Raw genomic sequence first — 15,206 nt, forward strand, 5'->3', positions numbered from 1 at the left:
TGTGTCCACACAGACGACTTGCTTGCAGGCCGGACCTGTTGAGCAAGATGGACGGGAGGATACTGCATCCCAACCTCCCATGGCTGAACCTAACAGCATGGCACCTGAGGTCCTGCAATATGGACATCTGAACTTGCCTCCCGAATGCATGAACATTTTAAAGGAGGCTAAGAGGCCTTCCACGAGAGCGTCTTATGCGTTCAAGTGGAAGAGGTTTTACTTATGGTGTAGGGATCATCATCTGAATCCTACTAAAGGGCAGGAGGAGGTAATCCTGCCATACCTCCTTTCCTTGGCAACTTCTGGATTGAAATATGTTTCCATTAGAGTGCATCTGTCAGCCATAGTGGCGTACAGGAAATCGCCTCATCAGATTTCTTTCTTTCAGGTTCCGGTGGTTAAGGACTTCCTCCAGGGGTTGAAGAAAGTCTATCCCCCTGTGCTAAATCCTTCTCCTCCTTGGGAATTGAACCTGGTTCTGTCCAGGTTAATGTCACCTCCTTTCGAACCTATCCACAAGGCTTCTTTGCAACATCTATCTGGGAAAGCAGCCTTTTTAGTGGCAATCACATCAGCGCGCAGAGTAAGCGAGATACAAGCTCTCTGTGCGAAGGAACCATATACTGTTTTCCATCACAATAGGGTTGTCCTGAGGGCTCACCCATCCTTCTTACCTAAGGTGGTTTCTGATTTTCATATAAATCAGTCCATTTCCCTCCCTTCTTTTTTCCCCAAATCCAGCGACCCCAGCAGAGCGGTCGTTGCACTCATTAGATTTAAAGAGAGTGCTCAAGTTCTATTTGGAAAAAACCAAGGGAATCAGGAAGTCGGATCAGCTGTTCGTGAACCATGGTTCGATGAGAACGGGGTTTCCGGCGGCCAAGAGGTCCATCTCTAGATGGATTGTCTCTTGCATTAAATTGGCCTACCAGCTTGCAGGCAAGCCTTTATTGGTGTTACCCAAAGCGCATTCCACTAGAGGGAAAGCGGCCACAGTAGCTTTCTTGCACGACATTCCAATGTCAGAAATATGCAAGGCTGCGACATGGAAATCAGTTCATACCTTTACGAGGCATTACTGCCTAAAATCTGATTCCAGGGCCGATACTCAAGTAGGACAAGCCTCTTTGAGGAATCTATTTGGGTAGCCTGCGGCCTGTACGAGCTTAGTTGTTACTAGGCTTAGTATGGGTATTACTGTATTGTTACTCCTTTGCCCGCAGGGAGATGAGGTGAGGCTCGCTATTCTATTCTAATGCTTATGACTATTGATGAGGATCCCCCTGGAAGAGAAGGATTAGTTACTTACCTGTAATCCTAGTTCTCTTCCAGGGGTATCCTCATCAAAGTCATAAGCAACCCTCCCGCCTCCCCGGGCAAAGAACATTCTTTAATAAGGAGATATTGTTAACCTATTTGTTACTGGGTTTGTTTTCAGTCTCCGAAAAGAACAACTGACCTAACTGTCACCCCTGAGGCATGATAGGATACTGGGGGTCATGGGTGCCTTAAAGGCACGGTATCAGTTTATTCCTATGCAGCTACAGGTTAGCTCTTCAGTCTTTTTAGACTGTGTGTTTGCAATGCAGCCTGGGAGCTTTCTATGATTCCAGTGAGTTATGAGAATTTCTACTGCTTTCTGAGCATTAAAACAGTTTCTAAACAAACTTTGTTGTTGTTTCTCATGTTTCTAATGCTTATTATTCATGTATGGTGGAAATTCTACACCGCATATTTCAGCTCTGATTTTATTTGGCTGCTATTGCATGTTTTTATATATATATATATGTATTTATATATATATATATATATGAGTATATATATGTGGGGCACATATAATATAGTGTTTCCGGGGTCCCGCACATGGGCGGTAATATTCTAATGCTTATGACTTTGATGAGGATACCCCTGGAAGAGAACTAGGATTACAGGTAAGTAACTAATCCTTCTTTTAAATTGTTTTGTTTATATGTATATATATATTTATATATATTTGATTTTTTTTATTTTTTTTTATTTCCCTTTACACCCTAAAAAATAATCCCATCCTAGTGCCTTTACATACCCCTGCACCCCATACTCATAACCCACCCTTACTCCTTAAAATACCCCAGCACCCTTAAACACTAACCCATCCTGACCCTAATAATACCCCTGTACCCCAAAACCCGAACCTAGCTCTGAATCCTAAAAATACCCCTGTACCCCAAAACCCAAACCTAGCCTTGAACACTAAAAATACCCCTGTACCCCAAAACCAGCCCTGAACTCTAAAAATTCCCCTGTACCCCAAAACACAAACCTAGCCCTGAACCCTAAAAATACCCCTGTACCCCAAAACACAAACCTAGCCCTGAACCCTAAAAATACCCCTGTACCCCAAAACACAGCCCTCAACCCTAAAAATACCCCTGTACCCCAAAATACAAACCTAGCCCTGAACCCTAAAAATATCCCTTTACCCCAAAACCCAAACCTAGCCCTGAACCCTAAAAACACTGTTACCCCAAAACCCAAACCTAGCCCTGAACCCTAAAAATACCCCTGTACCCAAAAACCCAAACCTATCCCTGAACCCCTAAAACATCTACCCCAACACCCCCAAACTAAAACCATATACTTACCTTAAACTTAAATATTAAAAATATATGCTTTTACCATTCATGCTTTTACAACAAATTTCGTTGTAAAAGCATGCGTGGTAAAAGCATATAAGATGTAATGGCATGTGTTAAAATAGTATTGCGGAGTAATGGTACTTTCGTTGTAATGGTATGCGGAGTGAAGGTATGCAGAATGAAAGTTGCGTTGAAAAGGTGTTTTACCACTAGAGGGTGGTGATGAGGACTGGGAGGGGTCGCTGGATCCTTTAAATGACCAGCTAGAAAAACCGGATTGGTGAGAGGACCTTGGTGTTTGCAGTATCCTGGACACCTCTCCAGACACTGGTTTGCTTTCTCCCCCTACCGTGGCAACGGAGTATGGAGCGTCCTATGCTGTGGTGGTGACAAGGGCAGCTGAGGTCTTGGGCCTTGTGCTCCTTTCAGTGGCAAGTAGGACTAACCTCCTGATGGAGGTGCTTCAGCCTGCGGATTCCTCTTCTGAACGTTTTTTTCCATTCAATGAGGCCTTCACTGATGTCCTCCTGGGCACTTGGCCCAAGCCCAGCATAGGGGTTCCTGTGGAGTATAATTGCCCGCCACCACTGCCCTGCCCCAGCGACCCAGTTTTCTTGACCCAACACCCTTCCCTTGAGAATCCTAGAAGCTGGACCATTTTGGGAAGCGTATGTTCTCTTCCTCGAGCTTGGCACTGCAGTTGTTGAGCACTGCATGCTTTTTGGACCGCCACTCCCATACCATCTGGGATATGGTCATGCAGGTGCGGTCTATCCCCCTGCCCCCCTCATCCCACCACTCACGCAGCCTTCAAACCTTCCTAGTCCGACGTTTCAGGCCCATCAACAGCCAGTTGGAGGCAGGTTTCCCCCATCACCCCCTCCACTGGCCATCCAACATGTCAGACAGGTGGGTTTTGCAAATCATCGAAAGGGGCTACTCCCTCCCCTTCGAGACTAGTCCTCCCTCCATGCCGCTGTCTCCCAAATGCTTATTGGAGGATCATTTGGCACTTCTCCGCCAGTCTCAGCTCTCTTGGCTAAAGGAGCTATAGAGAAGATCCCTGCACCAGAAGTAGGTTGTGGTGGTTATTCCCGCTACTTTCTGGTGCCCATGTAGGCAAAGGCTTGCGTCCCATTCTAGACCCCCGGACACTCTACCGAAGTTTAAGGTGCTCACATTGGCTTAGGTCCTGTCTGCACTTGACCCCAGAGACTGGATGGTGATGTTGGACTTGCAGGACGCTTATTTCCATATTCCCGTCTTGCCAGCCCACAGTCGTATCTGCAATTCACGGTGGGTCACAAGCACTTTCAGTTCACAGTGCTCCCATTTAGCCTTACCAGCTCCCCACGGGTGTTCACTTAGGTGATGGCTGTGGTTAAAACTCATCTACGTAGATCAGGGGTTCCAGTCTTTAGCACTAAAGATAAATTTCATATAGCTAAGAAATATGTGATACATATCATATTTTACTCAATGCACAGACTTGTATTAATGTAGCACGAACAGAAATAACTAGCTTGTATATGGTCTACTTTTGAAGATTTTATACTTTTTATCTTAAATTCGCAGATCGGCCCCTAAAAATATGTTCGGGTCATTTTTTGCCATCTTTTCTATGGGGTCAGTATACAAATCACAAAAGGGCTGTGTGTGTGTGTGTATATATATATATATATATATATATATATATATATATATATATATATATATATATATATATATATATATATACACACAATTCGCCGAAGACAATCCAATTGTTTAGGAATATATATATATATATAGTCACACATCAGTGATTCAGAGAAGTTTCATTTGCATTTTTTCTGTGTTTCATTTATTTCACTGACATAATTGTGATGGCCTGCTCTCATTGTGCTTCTAACACCTTAGTGACATCTCATGAGTGCACTATATGCCCAAGGGGATTGATGCACCATTAAGGACTAATGAACTATAACTGTAACTGTCTTCTTTCAATATTTAAAATTAAAATGGGTGCCCTATCGTAAACCATTTAAGAGCAAATGGCGGCAGCAGCAGCTAAATTGCAAATACTACATATTTTGTGACATAAGCATATACCTCTATAAAGGTCAGCTTGGCATAACTTAATGTAATATTTGCTATTGTTATTTGCTAAATGTTTATATTTTCGATGCAGTATTTCCCATTTATTGTGAAATTACAGTTTTTTGCTTTATGGTTTAACTGAGTCAATTTGATTTCGACAGCAAGTAGCTGGCCAACCAACTTCGAGGTACCTATGGAAACAGCACATATGTCCAGTGCAGATTCCTTAGTGTCTGATGTCTGGAGCACTGAAGAACATATGCCCTCAAAAGAAACAGGATGGGCATCCTTCACCGAATTCACTTCTTCCTTAGGGTACGCCAATTCTTTTTCGCTAGTTCTAATTAATTTCTTTTACATTCAGCAGTTTGCTTTCAAATGTCTAGTAGAAATAGCAATATGAGAACACAAACCAATATGTAATCTCTTCTGGCTTTGTTTCAATAAAATATTATTAGTCATTTAAATACGAGATATGTCTTTTCGGCACTTTTGGTAGTCAAAGAATGACAATCTAAATGATTCTAATTCAGGTAGACCATCAATGGCCATGCTCCCTCCCAGTGCCTTTTATTGTATTCTGGCTCATAAGCCCTTTGCTCGCAACTGTATCCTGACTACATATATTTTATTTGTTGTTTTGTGAGTGGATAAATGTGCTTTAGAATTTCTGAACATTTGTTAATACAAAGTTTCCATGGTCAGAAGAGCTGTAATTGATGAAATAATGATACTAGGGATTACATGATTCTTCAAAGAAATAGATAAATGCAGAAGCTCACCAACTCTTGGACGTTCATGAATCTATGCTTTTTAATTAGTGTGTGAGTCAGGCTTGTGCGCTTTCTGAAAAAGACTTCTGACTGCAGATTGTTCACCTTGTGAATCTCCCCAGGTGAGAGCATTTCCCTCTCACATTGGCAAGTGATGTTGTGTGACTCCACATCGTGTCCATCCCACAACAGATGTCGGGGCACCTATATCTCTGCCCGCTCCGCATGAATGTCTGTCCCCTTTCCTCCATGCCTTCTGATGTAGGACCCTAACTCCATTGAATCCTGTCAATGTGACAGAACTTTTATTCCCTCACGCTCTTCAATGTTCTTGAGACATCCCCTTCAAAAACCACAGGCTTCAAACCATGCAGGGACAGTAACTGCCAGATGTCCATGTCAGACACCCCCAAAGCCTGCATCTGGTGTCTGGCTGCAATCACGACTCAACTTTGCTACGTGAAACTAAACTTAAAGGCCACTGTGACCGCAAAGGCAAACTTGCTGTCATGAAACTCCCAAGGAAGTCGAACAGCGCCCGGTCTCAGCCGAAGGCAACCTATCATTGTGGAAATCCCAGAACTCTGCAAAGTAATAAAAAATCCTTGCACCCAGACTTCCCCAGGCCATCAGCAATGCTGAAACGGCTTTGGGAGCTTAAACTAGCCCTAGATAAGTCTTTGATGCTCCTCCATATCCTGCTTCATCCCAGACGCTGGCTGTCCGCTCGACTGAGGACAGCTGAGTCTTCAAGCTCCGCTCCACCCCATCCAAACCTGCTGCAGCCATTGCCACTAGCCCGAGTCTCGATGCCAACGGAGACAAAAAAGCTGCACTGACAGTTTTATCATACGCAGCTGCTCTACCACAACTCTCTCTGATGTTGCAAGCAACCCACTATTAACCTATCTAGATCCCGAAACACCATTAAAATGAAGACAATCCTATAGATGAGAGCCCTAGGGATGATGAAAACCTATGTTTTGACTTGCAGGATTCTAATGGTCTGGACTTCTTACCAGACATTGGTCTCTCTTACAATAATCCCAGCACGGCTGTAGAAGAATCTCCCGCCTTGACTACAGTGATTTCCAGAGAATTCTTAGACTTCACCCTATCTACCACAGTGGTCAATACTAATGTCCTCAACGAAGTCCTTCAACCAAGCCACACTAATCAGGAACTTCCCTTTTAATGAAGCCTTGTCTGTGGGTCCATTGTACTCACTGACACCAGGGTAAAAGCCTGGATATTGCCACCAATCCACAGACAAATTGCAAGGCAGCATAGACCTGCCCCTGGACATAGGGACATCATAATATACCCCACTCCAAAAAGCCTGGCGATGCCGGCAACTACGAGCAGACTTAATCCCAGTGCACTCCCCTGGACAAGGAATCAAAATGTGTGGAGACATCTGCCAAATGGATGTTCTGGTCTGTTATCCATTCCCTCCGATCAATCAACAGTAGCTGTCTCCTGGATATATGCTCACATACTTTGTTGGCACATTGGGAAATATCTTGCCAGATGTCCCTGATGAGGCCCGACCAACCCTACAATGCCGCAATACAGATTAACAGGATGGGGTGAGGCACTTCATACGTTTGGGTCAGGACACTATGGACTGTCTGGGTAAGGCAGTCCGGACCAGCGGGATGCTTCGGTGTTACACCTGTATTTTCCCCACTGGCTTTTTAAACGACACCCAGCATTCCTTAATGGACATGCCCTTTGATGGATTTAGGCACTTAGGAGAGAAGGCAGACTCTACTTTGGAAAGATTTAAAGACAGCAGGGCCATAGTGCGCTGTCTGGACCTAGTCTCCCACCTGGTCTGCAGCTACTTGACATCTTTCACAGCTTTGACAGGGAATATCAGCAGAGGCAATACCAGAGTGTTCCCCATCCACAGCATACCTCTCAGCCCTTACGAGGTAGAGGCAGGGAATTGGCCCCAGAGACTTTAAAGCATGCGCTAATGCCTAGTTCCCCCCTTTAACCTCCCCTCCCAATTCCAAGGGGCACACTGGGGAAGTGAACTTTCTAGTGAATTTCTTTTGTATTCTATTTCTCCCTTTGTCCCTCTCTGTCTACATGTACCTCTGACTCCCTACCCAGTGTTATCCTAAGGATTGTAGGGGTCTTGGGCAAGAGGTATTTCAACTGATTTGGTGATCCTGTTAAATTTAACTTATAATTCAGTATTATATGTCATCATGCCATCTTGAATTATCAGGGCAAGGTTAATAAAAATTCAAATGTATTTCCTACCGAGGCATCCAAAATACGCATTGTCCAGGGCTTCTAAAATCTTAACATGACACCAATGAGGCTGACAGCGGCCAAGGCCCCAGGGGCAACGTGCTGCTTAGACCCATAACTTCATGCTGCCGCAAAGCAGCTTTCAATAGTCCTCAGCAGCTCACAAACACCCAGTGGAAGGACGTCACATATCTCCCCAGATGGAGGAGCATCACATCTGACCAATGAATGCTCCCAGCCTTCCTTGGATCTAGAAGACAGGATGGTGGATTTGCAGGATGCCTATTTCACATTACCATCATGCAGTCCCACATATGTTTGCTGCAGTTACAAGTAGCCCAAGAACACTTTCAGTTTTCCATTCTCCCCTTTAGCTTTATCAGTGCACCTTCAGTGTTCACAAAGGTAATGGTTGTGGTTGCAGCCCTTCTGCTGAGGTTCGGAATACTAGTCTTCCCCATACCTCAAAGACAAGCTGCTGAAGGCGGGATCACCTCAAACAGTGGTAAACTACCTACAGACAACTTGTTGACAATGTTGGGTTTGAACCATCAACGTACCGAAGTCATACAAGACTCCTTTGTATAGCCTCCCTTTCATTTAAGCCATCCTAGATATGATGCTCTTCCACACCTTTCCCTGCCTCAATGTGTCCAGGTCATTCTGGCTGTGATCTCAATGTTTCAATCTTTGACCTGGGTCTATGTGAGCACAGCTCTAAGACTTCTTGGCCTCCTCGACCCCACCAGGTTACACATGAAGGCTCTGCAGTGAGGTCTAAAGTGTCTGTGGGCTGAGCACTAACGGAACCTGCCAAATAACATTCAGGTGTTAGAGAAGACTTCTAAAGATCTACACTAGTGGCTGCTTAACCGCAATTGTACTGGTGGCAGACCCCCTCTTCGACCCCACTCACAGGTATCGGTCAGAATGGGTGCCTCATTACTGCATTGGAGAGGTAATCTGGAGAGGAATCTTCTCCACATCAACTTGCAGTATTATTCGCTTGGAGGCTGTAATTCTCTGGGAGTGACTGAGTACTCCGGACATTTCCATGAACACGCATAACCTTGCAGAATCTTAAAACACCAGGGTGGATCACCTCAGCGACTGGTGCCTAGCGGGTCATGAATGGCAGTTTCACTCAGAGGTGGTACAGAGCATATTCCAAAAATGGGGAGAGCCCTGGCTCGATATATTCATCACTGCAAAGAACACAGTGTCCAAGCTTTTGTGTGTTGGAGTTTCCAAGGCCGGTCTCCCTCAGAGACGACTTTCACCAGACCTGGGGCCCGGGAGTGGTGAAAAAGATCACGACGAATCGAGCACAAGTCATCCAAGTGGCTTTGGAATGGGCTAGGAGAGTGAAGTACCTGGAACCTTTGACCATGAGTATTTGTCCTCCGATCTGACTGCCCCTTTCGACAACACAGTCAAATATTGCACCTGAACAGCCTACACCGCCATGTGCAGAGATTGAACGGTGACAGTTTATGGATCGCGATCTCTCTCCTGATATGGTTGGTGTTACCTTGGCAACCAGCCAGGGTTCTATCCAACAAAACTATATATGTAGCATGCTGGGAGAAGTTTGTCTGGTGTTCCTCTAACTCTTGAATGCAAAATTGTCTGACATTTTTTTCTTAGTCCAACGAGGCCTTGCTGTGACAACTGTTAAGGGTTACCTTTTGTTTTTTTAATTTTTGCCTCATCAGCCATCTCTTTTTAGATCTGTTGTCATGTATTTTGTTAGACCTGGCATCATTGGCAGGAGTCTCTCCTCCATTTTTTCTGTTTGCCTCCTCTGTTTACGATGTTTTTTTGCTGGTATACTGCTTTGGGCACTGTGCCACTGCTGATCAGTGCCACAGTGCAAGTGCTCCCTATGTGAAATTACTGTATTGATTGGATTCCATGTTTGGCTTATTTGGTTTACTGTCAGTCCCTAGTAGAGTGCACCAGGAGTGCCAGGGCTTGTAAATACAAATGCTGCTAGTGGGCTTGCAGCACGTGTTGTGCCACCCACAAGAGCGGCCTAGTAAAAGTATGTCTAAAGGTCTGCCATTGCCAGACCTACGTGCAGTCTGGTACTGTCACGCAGACTGCGCAAGTACACCTACTTGCCAGTCCCTAAACCTTCCCTCAACTTCATGTTAGTCACCCCTATGGTAGGCCCAAGGGCAGGGTGCATTGTAAACATAAGGTAGGACAAGCCTGACAAGGGTGGCATGTCCTAATAGTGAATTACAGCCATATTCGTTTTTCACTATTGTAAGGTAACCTGCTCTCCATCAGTTAGAATGGGCTGCCAGGATTATTAATGCTATAATCCTAGCGGGCTCGGGGAGCATGGTGCAATGTCGAGTTTGGTATCCCTGAACTCAGGGTTTAATAACGCATCCGTTTGTGTGGATGGTTTTTGGACTCTGTGTTTGAAAATAGCACTTTTAGAAAGTAGCTATTTTCTTGTCTAACTGTCTACCGGTCTCTGCTGGTTCTGGTGTGCGTGTGACAGGAGCTGGGTGGCTCCAGAGGTCTGAATGAGTCAGTGTGGTATGAGTGGGGCATTTGCATTGAGAGTAGGGGAAGAGTAGCTCCTGATAGCCTGCCCTGCCTGATACAATGCTGGCTCCGCCCCCCTGGCAGGCGACTGATGACTCTGGGCCTGCCTGGGACTTTCCTGGCCCACCTCCTGCCGGGCAACTGATGGCCCTGCCCCTGCCAGTGACAATGCTGGCTCCGCTCCTGCTGGGCGGCTGAAGACTCTGCCCTGCACAGTGAATAGGCCAGGTGCTTCGGCCTGGCAACACCCACAACAAACCCAAGATGGGGGGAAATTCCCCTGCATGGACAAAGGGATCAAAGCCAAAAAGGGGTATAAGAGAAGGACCTCTGAACCAAGACTAGAGATCACTTCTGACAAGGAAACCTGAACCAAGGACAAGAAGCCTGCTGATCCAAGGACTGCCTACCCCTTCTGCCAGAGTGCTGTTTGTTGGGGGAATCCTGCAGTTGCTTCTTTATTTTTGCCAAGGAACCAGGAGAGAGGAACTGAGTGTGTACTCTCAAACTTGCTAAAGAAAATCTCCAAGGGTTGGAAGAGTGCCAGCCTCCTGTTGAAGTCACAGGGCCAAAGGACTTCATCTATTTGCTAAAAGTGCTTGTTGCTGGAACCTGAAAATCCAGCACCTCTGAAGAATCCAGCAATCTCGACGCCGACGGACGCCGCCGAATCCAGCTCGACATCGTGAGTTAACGGCTCCAGTGTCCCGCACCTTCGACGCCGGCCGCCGGGCCCGATCGACGCCAGTAGCGACGCCAGTGAGTAGCGAGTTCGGCTCCAGCTCCAAGTGACCCTGTGTCGACGCCGCCGCTGATCGCATCGACGCCGAGCCCTCTCGACGCCGTGAGCGCTGCTCACTCTTGCAACATCGACATCGACGACGACGCCGTTTCCTGCTTCATCTCGTGAGCGCTGCTCCTGCCTGACTTCGGTCGACGCCGCTGCAGATCGCCCGACTCCGAGGCCCGATCGACGCCGAAGACGCGACGCCGGACATCTCGACGCCGCTGATCGAGTGCTTCACTTTTCCAAGGTACTGTGTTGTTGGGGTCTGTGCGACTCCGGGCTCGACGTAGCGCTCCTCGCGGTCGACGCCGAACCTTTGGATTAACTTTGCCTCGACGTCGTGTGACTCCCGTGTGGGTTACATTGTTACCAAGAACTGTGTTTTAAAGAAGAAGAGTTGCTTTTGTTACTAAAGACTTTGTGCTAAGAAGAAACTACGCTTGAACTATTATTTTTCCTTCCAAGAGTATTTATTAAGATTGTGGTATATTTTTGTCGTTATTTGGTCTTGTGCTAAGCCTTATATAAAAATCCTTATTTTTATAATACTACTGTGTCCTGTCCATTTGTAGTGTATTCACTTTATTACTGTATGTGGTCATAAATGCTTAACGCACTGCCTCTGAGATAAGCCTGTCTGCTTTGCCAAGCTACCAAGGGGGTGAGCAGGGGTTATCTAAGTGTGTGATCCCCTTGCCCTGACTAGAAAAGGTGTGTCCCTATTTGTCAGACGTGTATACCTCTGCCAACTAGAGACAGACGCTTCTAACATATTTCTTTTGAAGGACTCATCGACATGTTCCTGCTAACAGCTTTTGTGATGTCGCAATGGGACCTTCATTTGGTTCTTACATATCTGATATGCACTCTCTTTGAACCAATGCACAGTGGCTCTCTAAGCTTGCTAACCATAAAAACAGTGAATCTGATCGCCATAACATCTGCCATTTGAGTGAGCAAACTTCAGGCCTAAAGTTTGCTCACTCAACAACCATATACATCTGAAAGAAACAGGTTAGTATTAGATTCCTTACCTTAGAATATCCCCAGGCGTCAGACTGTATCTGGAAATTTTTGCGTAGCAGTACCCTTGCGCGTCGGTAGGCGTCGTCTGCGGCTCCGCGTCCGTTGCTGGCACCGGGATGACATCGCCGGAGTACTTAAACGCCGCCCTCGCGCGCTGAAGTCAGTTCTTCTTTTTTCCGCGCCAGCAAGCGCCGATCCTGAAAAAGTGATACCCTTAGTCAATTATTGACTAAACTATTTCGATCATTTTTTATCCTTTTCGAAGTCTACACGACTCCGACGGTGCTGGTAGGGATGCCTGGGTTTAAACCCTGCGAAGACTGTGACCGACTGATGTCGGTTACCGACCCCCATCGCCGGTGCCTTCACTGTCTGGCCTTCGACCACGACGACAAGGTCTGCCCCGACTGCCGAGCCCTGACGTCCAAAGCTAGGCGGGAGCGGTCCCGCAAGCGGCTCGAGCTCCGGCGGTCAGACCCGCACCGCTCGAGGCCCCTGTCCAGACAGAGGTCGAGGGACCGGTCACAGGGTCGGAGCCACCATAGCTCCGGGAGTCGTCATCGGTCTTCGGGCTCGAAGTCCTCAGGTAAGCACAAGAAGTCGAAGAGACTCCCCCTGAAGCTCGTGCGATGCGGCCGGGGGTTCGGGTGACACCGCCCACGCGGCTCCGTCGGAGTCGCAGGCGTCGCAGCCTGCTTCATACCCACCGGTGCCTGGGCGGGACGCGACGCCGGAGGGGATTTAGCGCTTGCTCATGGCCATGAGGTTGCTCTCTCCGTCGGGTTCCGCGGCGCCTTTGGGCCCGGCGGGCCCGTCTGGGGGCCCCAGCGGGTCGGCGGGTTCGGCCTCGACGCCGCCGGCGACTTCGGTCCCGTTGCCGCAGGGCCCCATTAGATCCGGATCCGAGTCGTCGGCGGTCGACCTGACGACCTCACCGGCGCCAACCCCCAGGGTGTCACCTCCGGGCGGCACTGTCCCCGATGCCTCCCTCGATTCGGTTCCGGCACCGCTCTCGACGTCGCTTGGAGATTTCTACTGCAATGAACCGGCCCCATCCTTTGACAACCCTGACTATCAGGAGATGGGTGACAAGGAGTATTGGGAGGGGTCTGAGGACCCTCTGACAAGACAGTGTCAGTCTCAGCAGGACTGGGCAGGTGAACTTGGGGATGCCAGTGGTCTGGACACTTCCCCAGACACTGGTTTTGTCTCCCCTCCTACCGTGGCTTTCGGAGGAGGGGGCTACCTACAGTGTGGTGCTGATGAGGGCAGCCCAGGCCTTGGCCCTTGAGCTACCCGTCGCGGCCGTGAGGACTAACTTCCTCGCTGAGGTCCTTAAACCGCAGTCAAGCTCGGCTGAGCCTCTGCTGCTGTTTAATGAGGCCTTGACGGACGTTCTTTTGGGCACTTGGTCCAGGCCCGCTACAGGTCAGCCTGTAGATAGGAACGTGGCCAGATGCCACCGCCCGGCTCCGGGTGACCCTTGCTTCCTGGCCTCCCACCCTACCCCCGAGAGTCTGGTCATCCAGGCCTCTAACTCCCAGACGGCATTCCCGACGGCTCCGCCTGATCGGGAATCCAAGAGGTATGAGCAATACGGTAAAAAGCTATTCTCCCTGAGTTTAGTACTGCAGTCAGCAAACACTGCATGCCTCTTGGGCCGCTACACCCACTCTCTGTGGGTCACGGTTAAGGACGTGCTGCCACAATGTCAGACGGAGGTCCAGACTAAACTCGCCCAAGCCCTTGCGGAGGGTCGAGATGCGGCACGGTTTTCTATCCGGTGTGGGCTGGATACCACGGACTCACTGGGCAGAGCGATGGCAACGACGGTGGCGATTCGTCGCCACGCCTGGTTGAGGTCCGCCAACTTTTCGGCTGATGTCCAAAACACACTTATGGACATGCCGTTTGATGGCCGTCGCCTCTTTGGCGACAAGGCAGACCATGCGCTTGAGCGCTTTAAGGACTCCAGGGCTATGGCCAAGTCCTTGGGCCTCTCGGCCCCGTGCCAGCAAACGGGTGCCTTTCGCTCCTTTCGTAGCCAAGGAAGGGGCTCTCCCACACGTGCTGCCAGCCACACACCGCAGCCTAACATCCAGCGCGGTGGCGGCCGTGGAAACCGCCGTGGCGGCGGTCGGGGACAATGGCGAGGCCAGTCCACACCTTCCCCTGCAGCATCCGCCTCTAAGCCCTCCTAGTCCGTGCTTTCAGGCCCATGTGACGCCAGTGGGGGGCAGGGTTCGCCATCACCACTTCCACTGGCGCACTTCGGACAGGTGGGTGCTGCAAATCGTCCGAAGGGACTAATCCCTCCCCTTCGAGATGACCCCTCCAGCCATGCCACCGCAATACCACCGCGTGTCAGGGGATCACTTGAAACTTCTTTGAGAGGAAGTTACGGCCCTCTTGGCCAAGGGGGCCATCGAGCGCGTTCCTGGGCCAGAAGTAGGGTGTGGTTGTTACTCCCACTACTTTCTGGTACCCAAGAAGGGCAAAGGGGGCCTACGCCCTATCTTGGACCTACGGAACGTCAACGGCTTCCTCCGGAAAGAGAAGTTCAAGATGCTGACACTGGCTCCGGTCTTAGCTGCCCTGGACCCAGGAGACTGGATGGTAGCGTTGGACTTGCAGGATGCTTATTTTCACATCCCCGTCCTGCCGGCACTACCTGCGGTTCGTGGTAGGCCACGAGCACTTTCAGTTTACTGTGCTCCCCTTCGGCCTCACCAGCGCCCCACGGGTGTTCACGAAGGTGATGGCGGTGGTCGCAGCTCATATGCGCAGGTTAGGGGTTTCAGTCTATCCCCTACCTCGACGACTGGTTGTTGAAGGCGGGCTCGCCCCAGACAGTAGTCAGCCACCTCCAGACTCCGGCCGACCACCTGCACCTGCTGGGGTTCTCCATCAATGTGCCGAAGTCACACCTGTGTCCCTCTCAGAAGCTCCTCTTCATCGGAGCGGTTCTCTACTCGGTGCAGTTTCGGGTTTATCCTCCTGAACAGCGGGTTCGGGATATTCAGGCTCTGATCCCAATCTTTCAGCCTTTATCCCGGGTCTCGGTCGGGTTGACGCTGTGGCTTCTGGGGCTGATGG

The 15,206-nt window shown here is 48.8% G+C and overlaps 1 protein-coding gene across 10 annotated transcripts in view; it reads left to right on the top strand.

Moving 5' to 3' along the window:
- Nucleotides 1–15,206, top strand: part of PPP6R3 (protein phosphatase 6 regulatory subunit 3) — a 1,896,334-nt gene that overhangs the window by 1,593,414 nt on the left and 287,714 nt on the right. For all 10 annotated transcript variants that reach the window (XM_078682862.1, XM_078682861.1, XM_078682859.1 and 7 more), the window contains one exon: nt 4,859–5,012. In XM_078682862.1, the coding sequence (XP_078538988.1) occupies nt 4,859–5,012 (154 nt within the window). The remainder of the gene's footprint in view (nt 1–4,858; nt 5,013–15,206) is intronic.

This window comes from Lissotriton helveticus, chromosome 3_1 (genome assembly GCF_964261635.1).
Source record: "Lissotriton helveticus chromosome 3_1, aLisHel1.1, whole genome shotgun sequence".
In the NCBI taxonomy this organism is placed as follows: domain Eukaryota; kingdom Metazoa; phylum Chordata; class Amphibia; order Caudata; family Salamandridae; genus Lissotriton; species Lissotriton helveticus.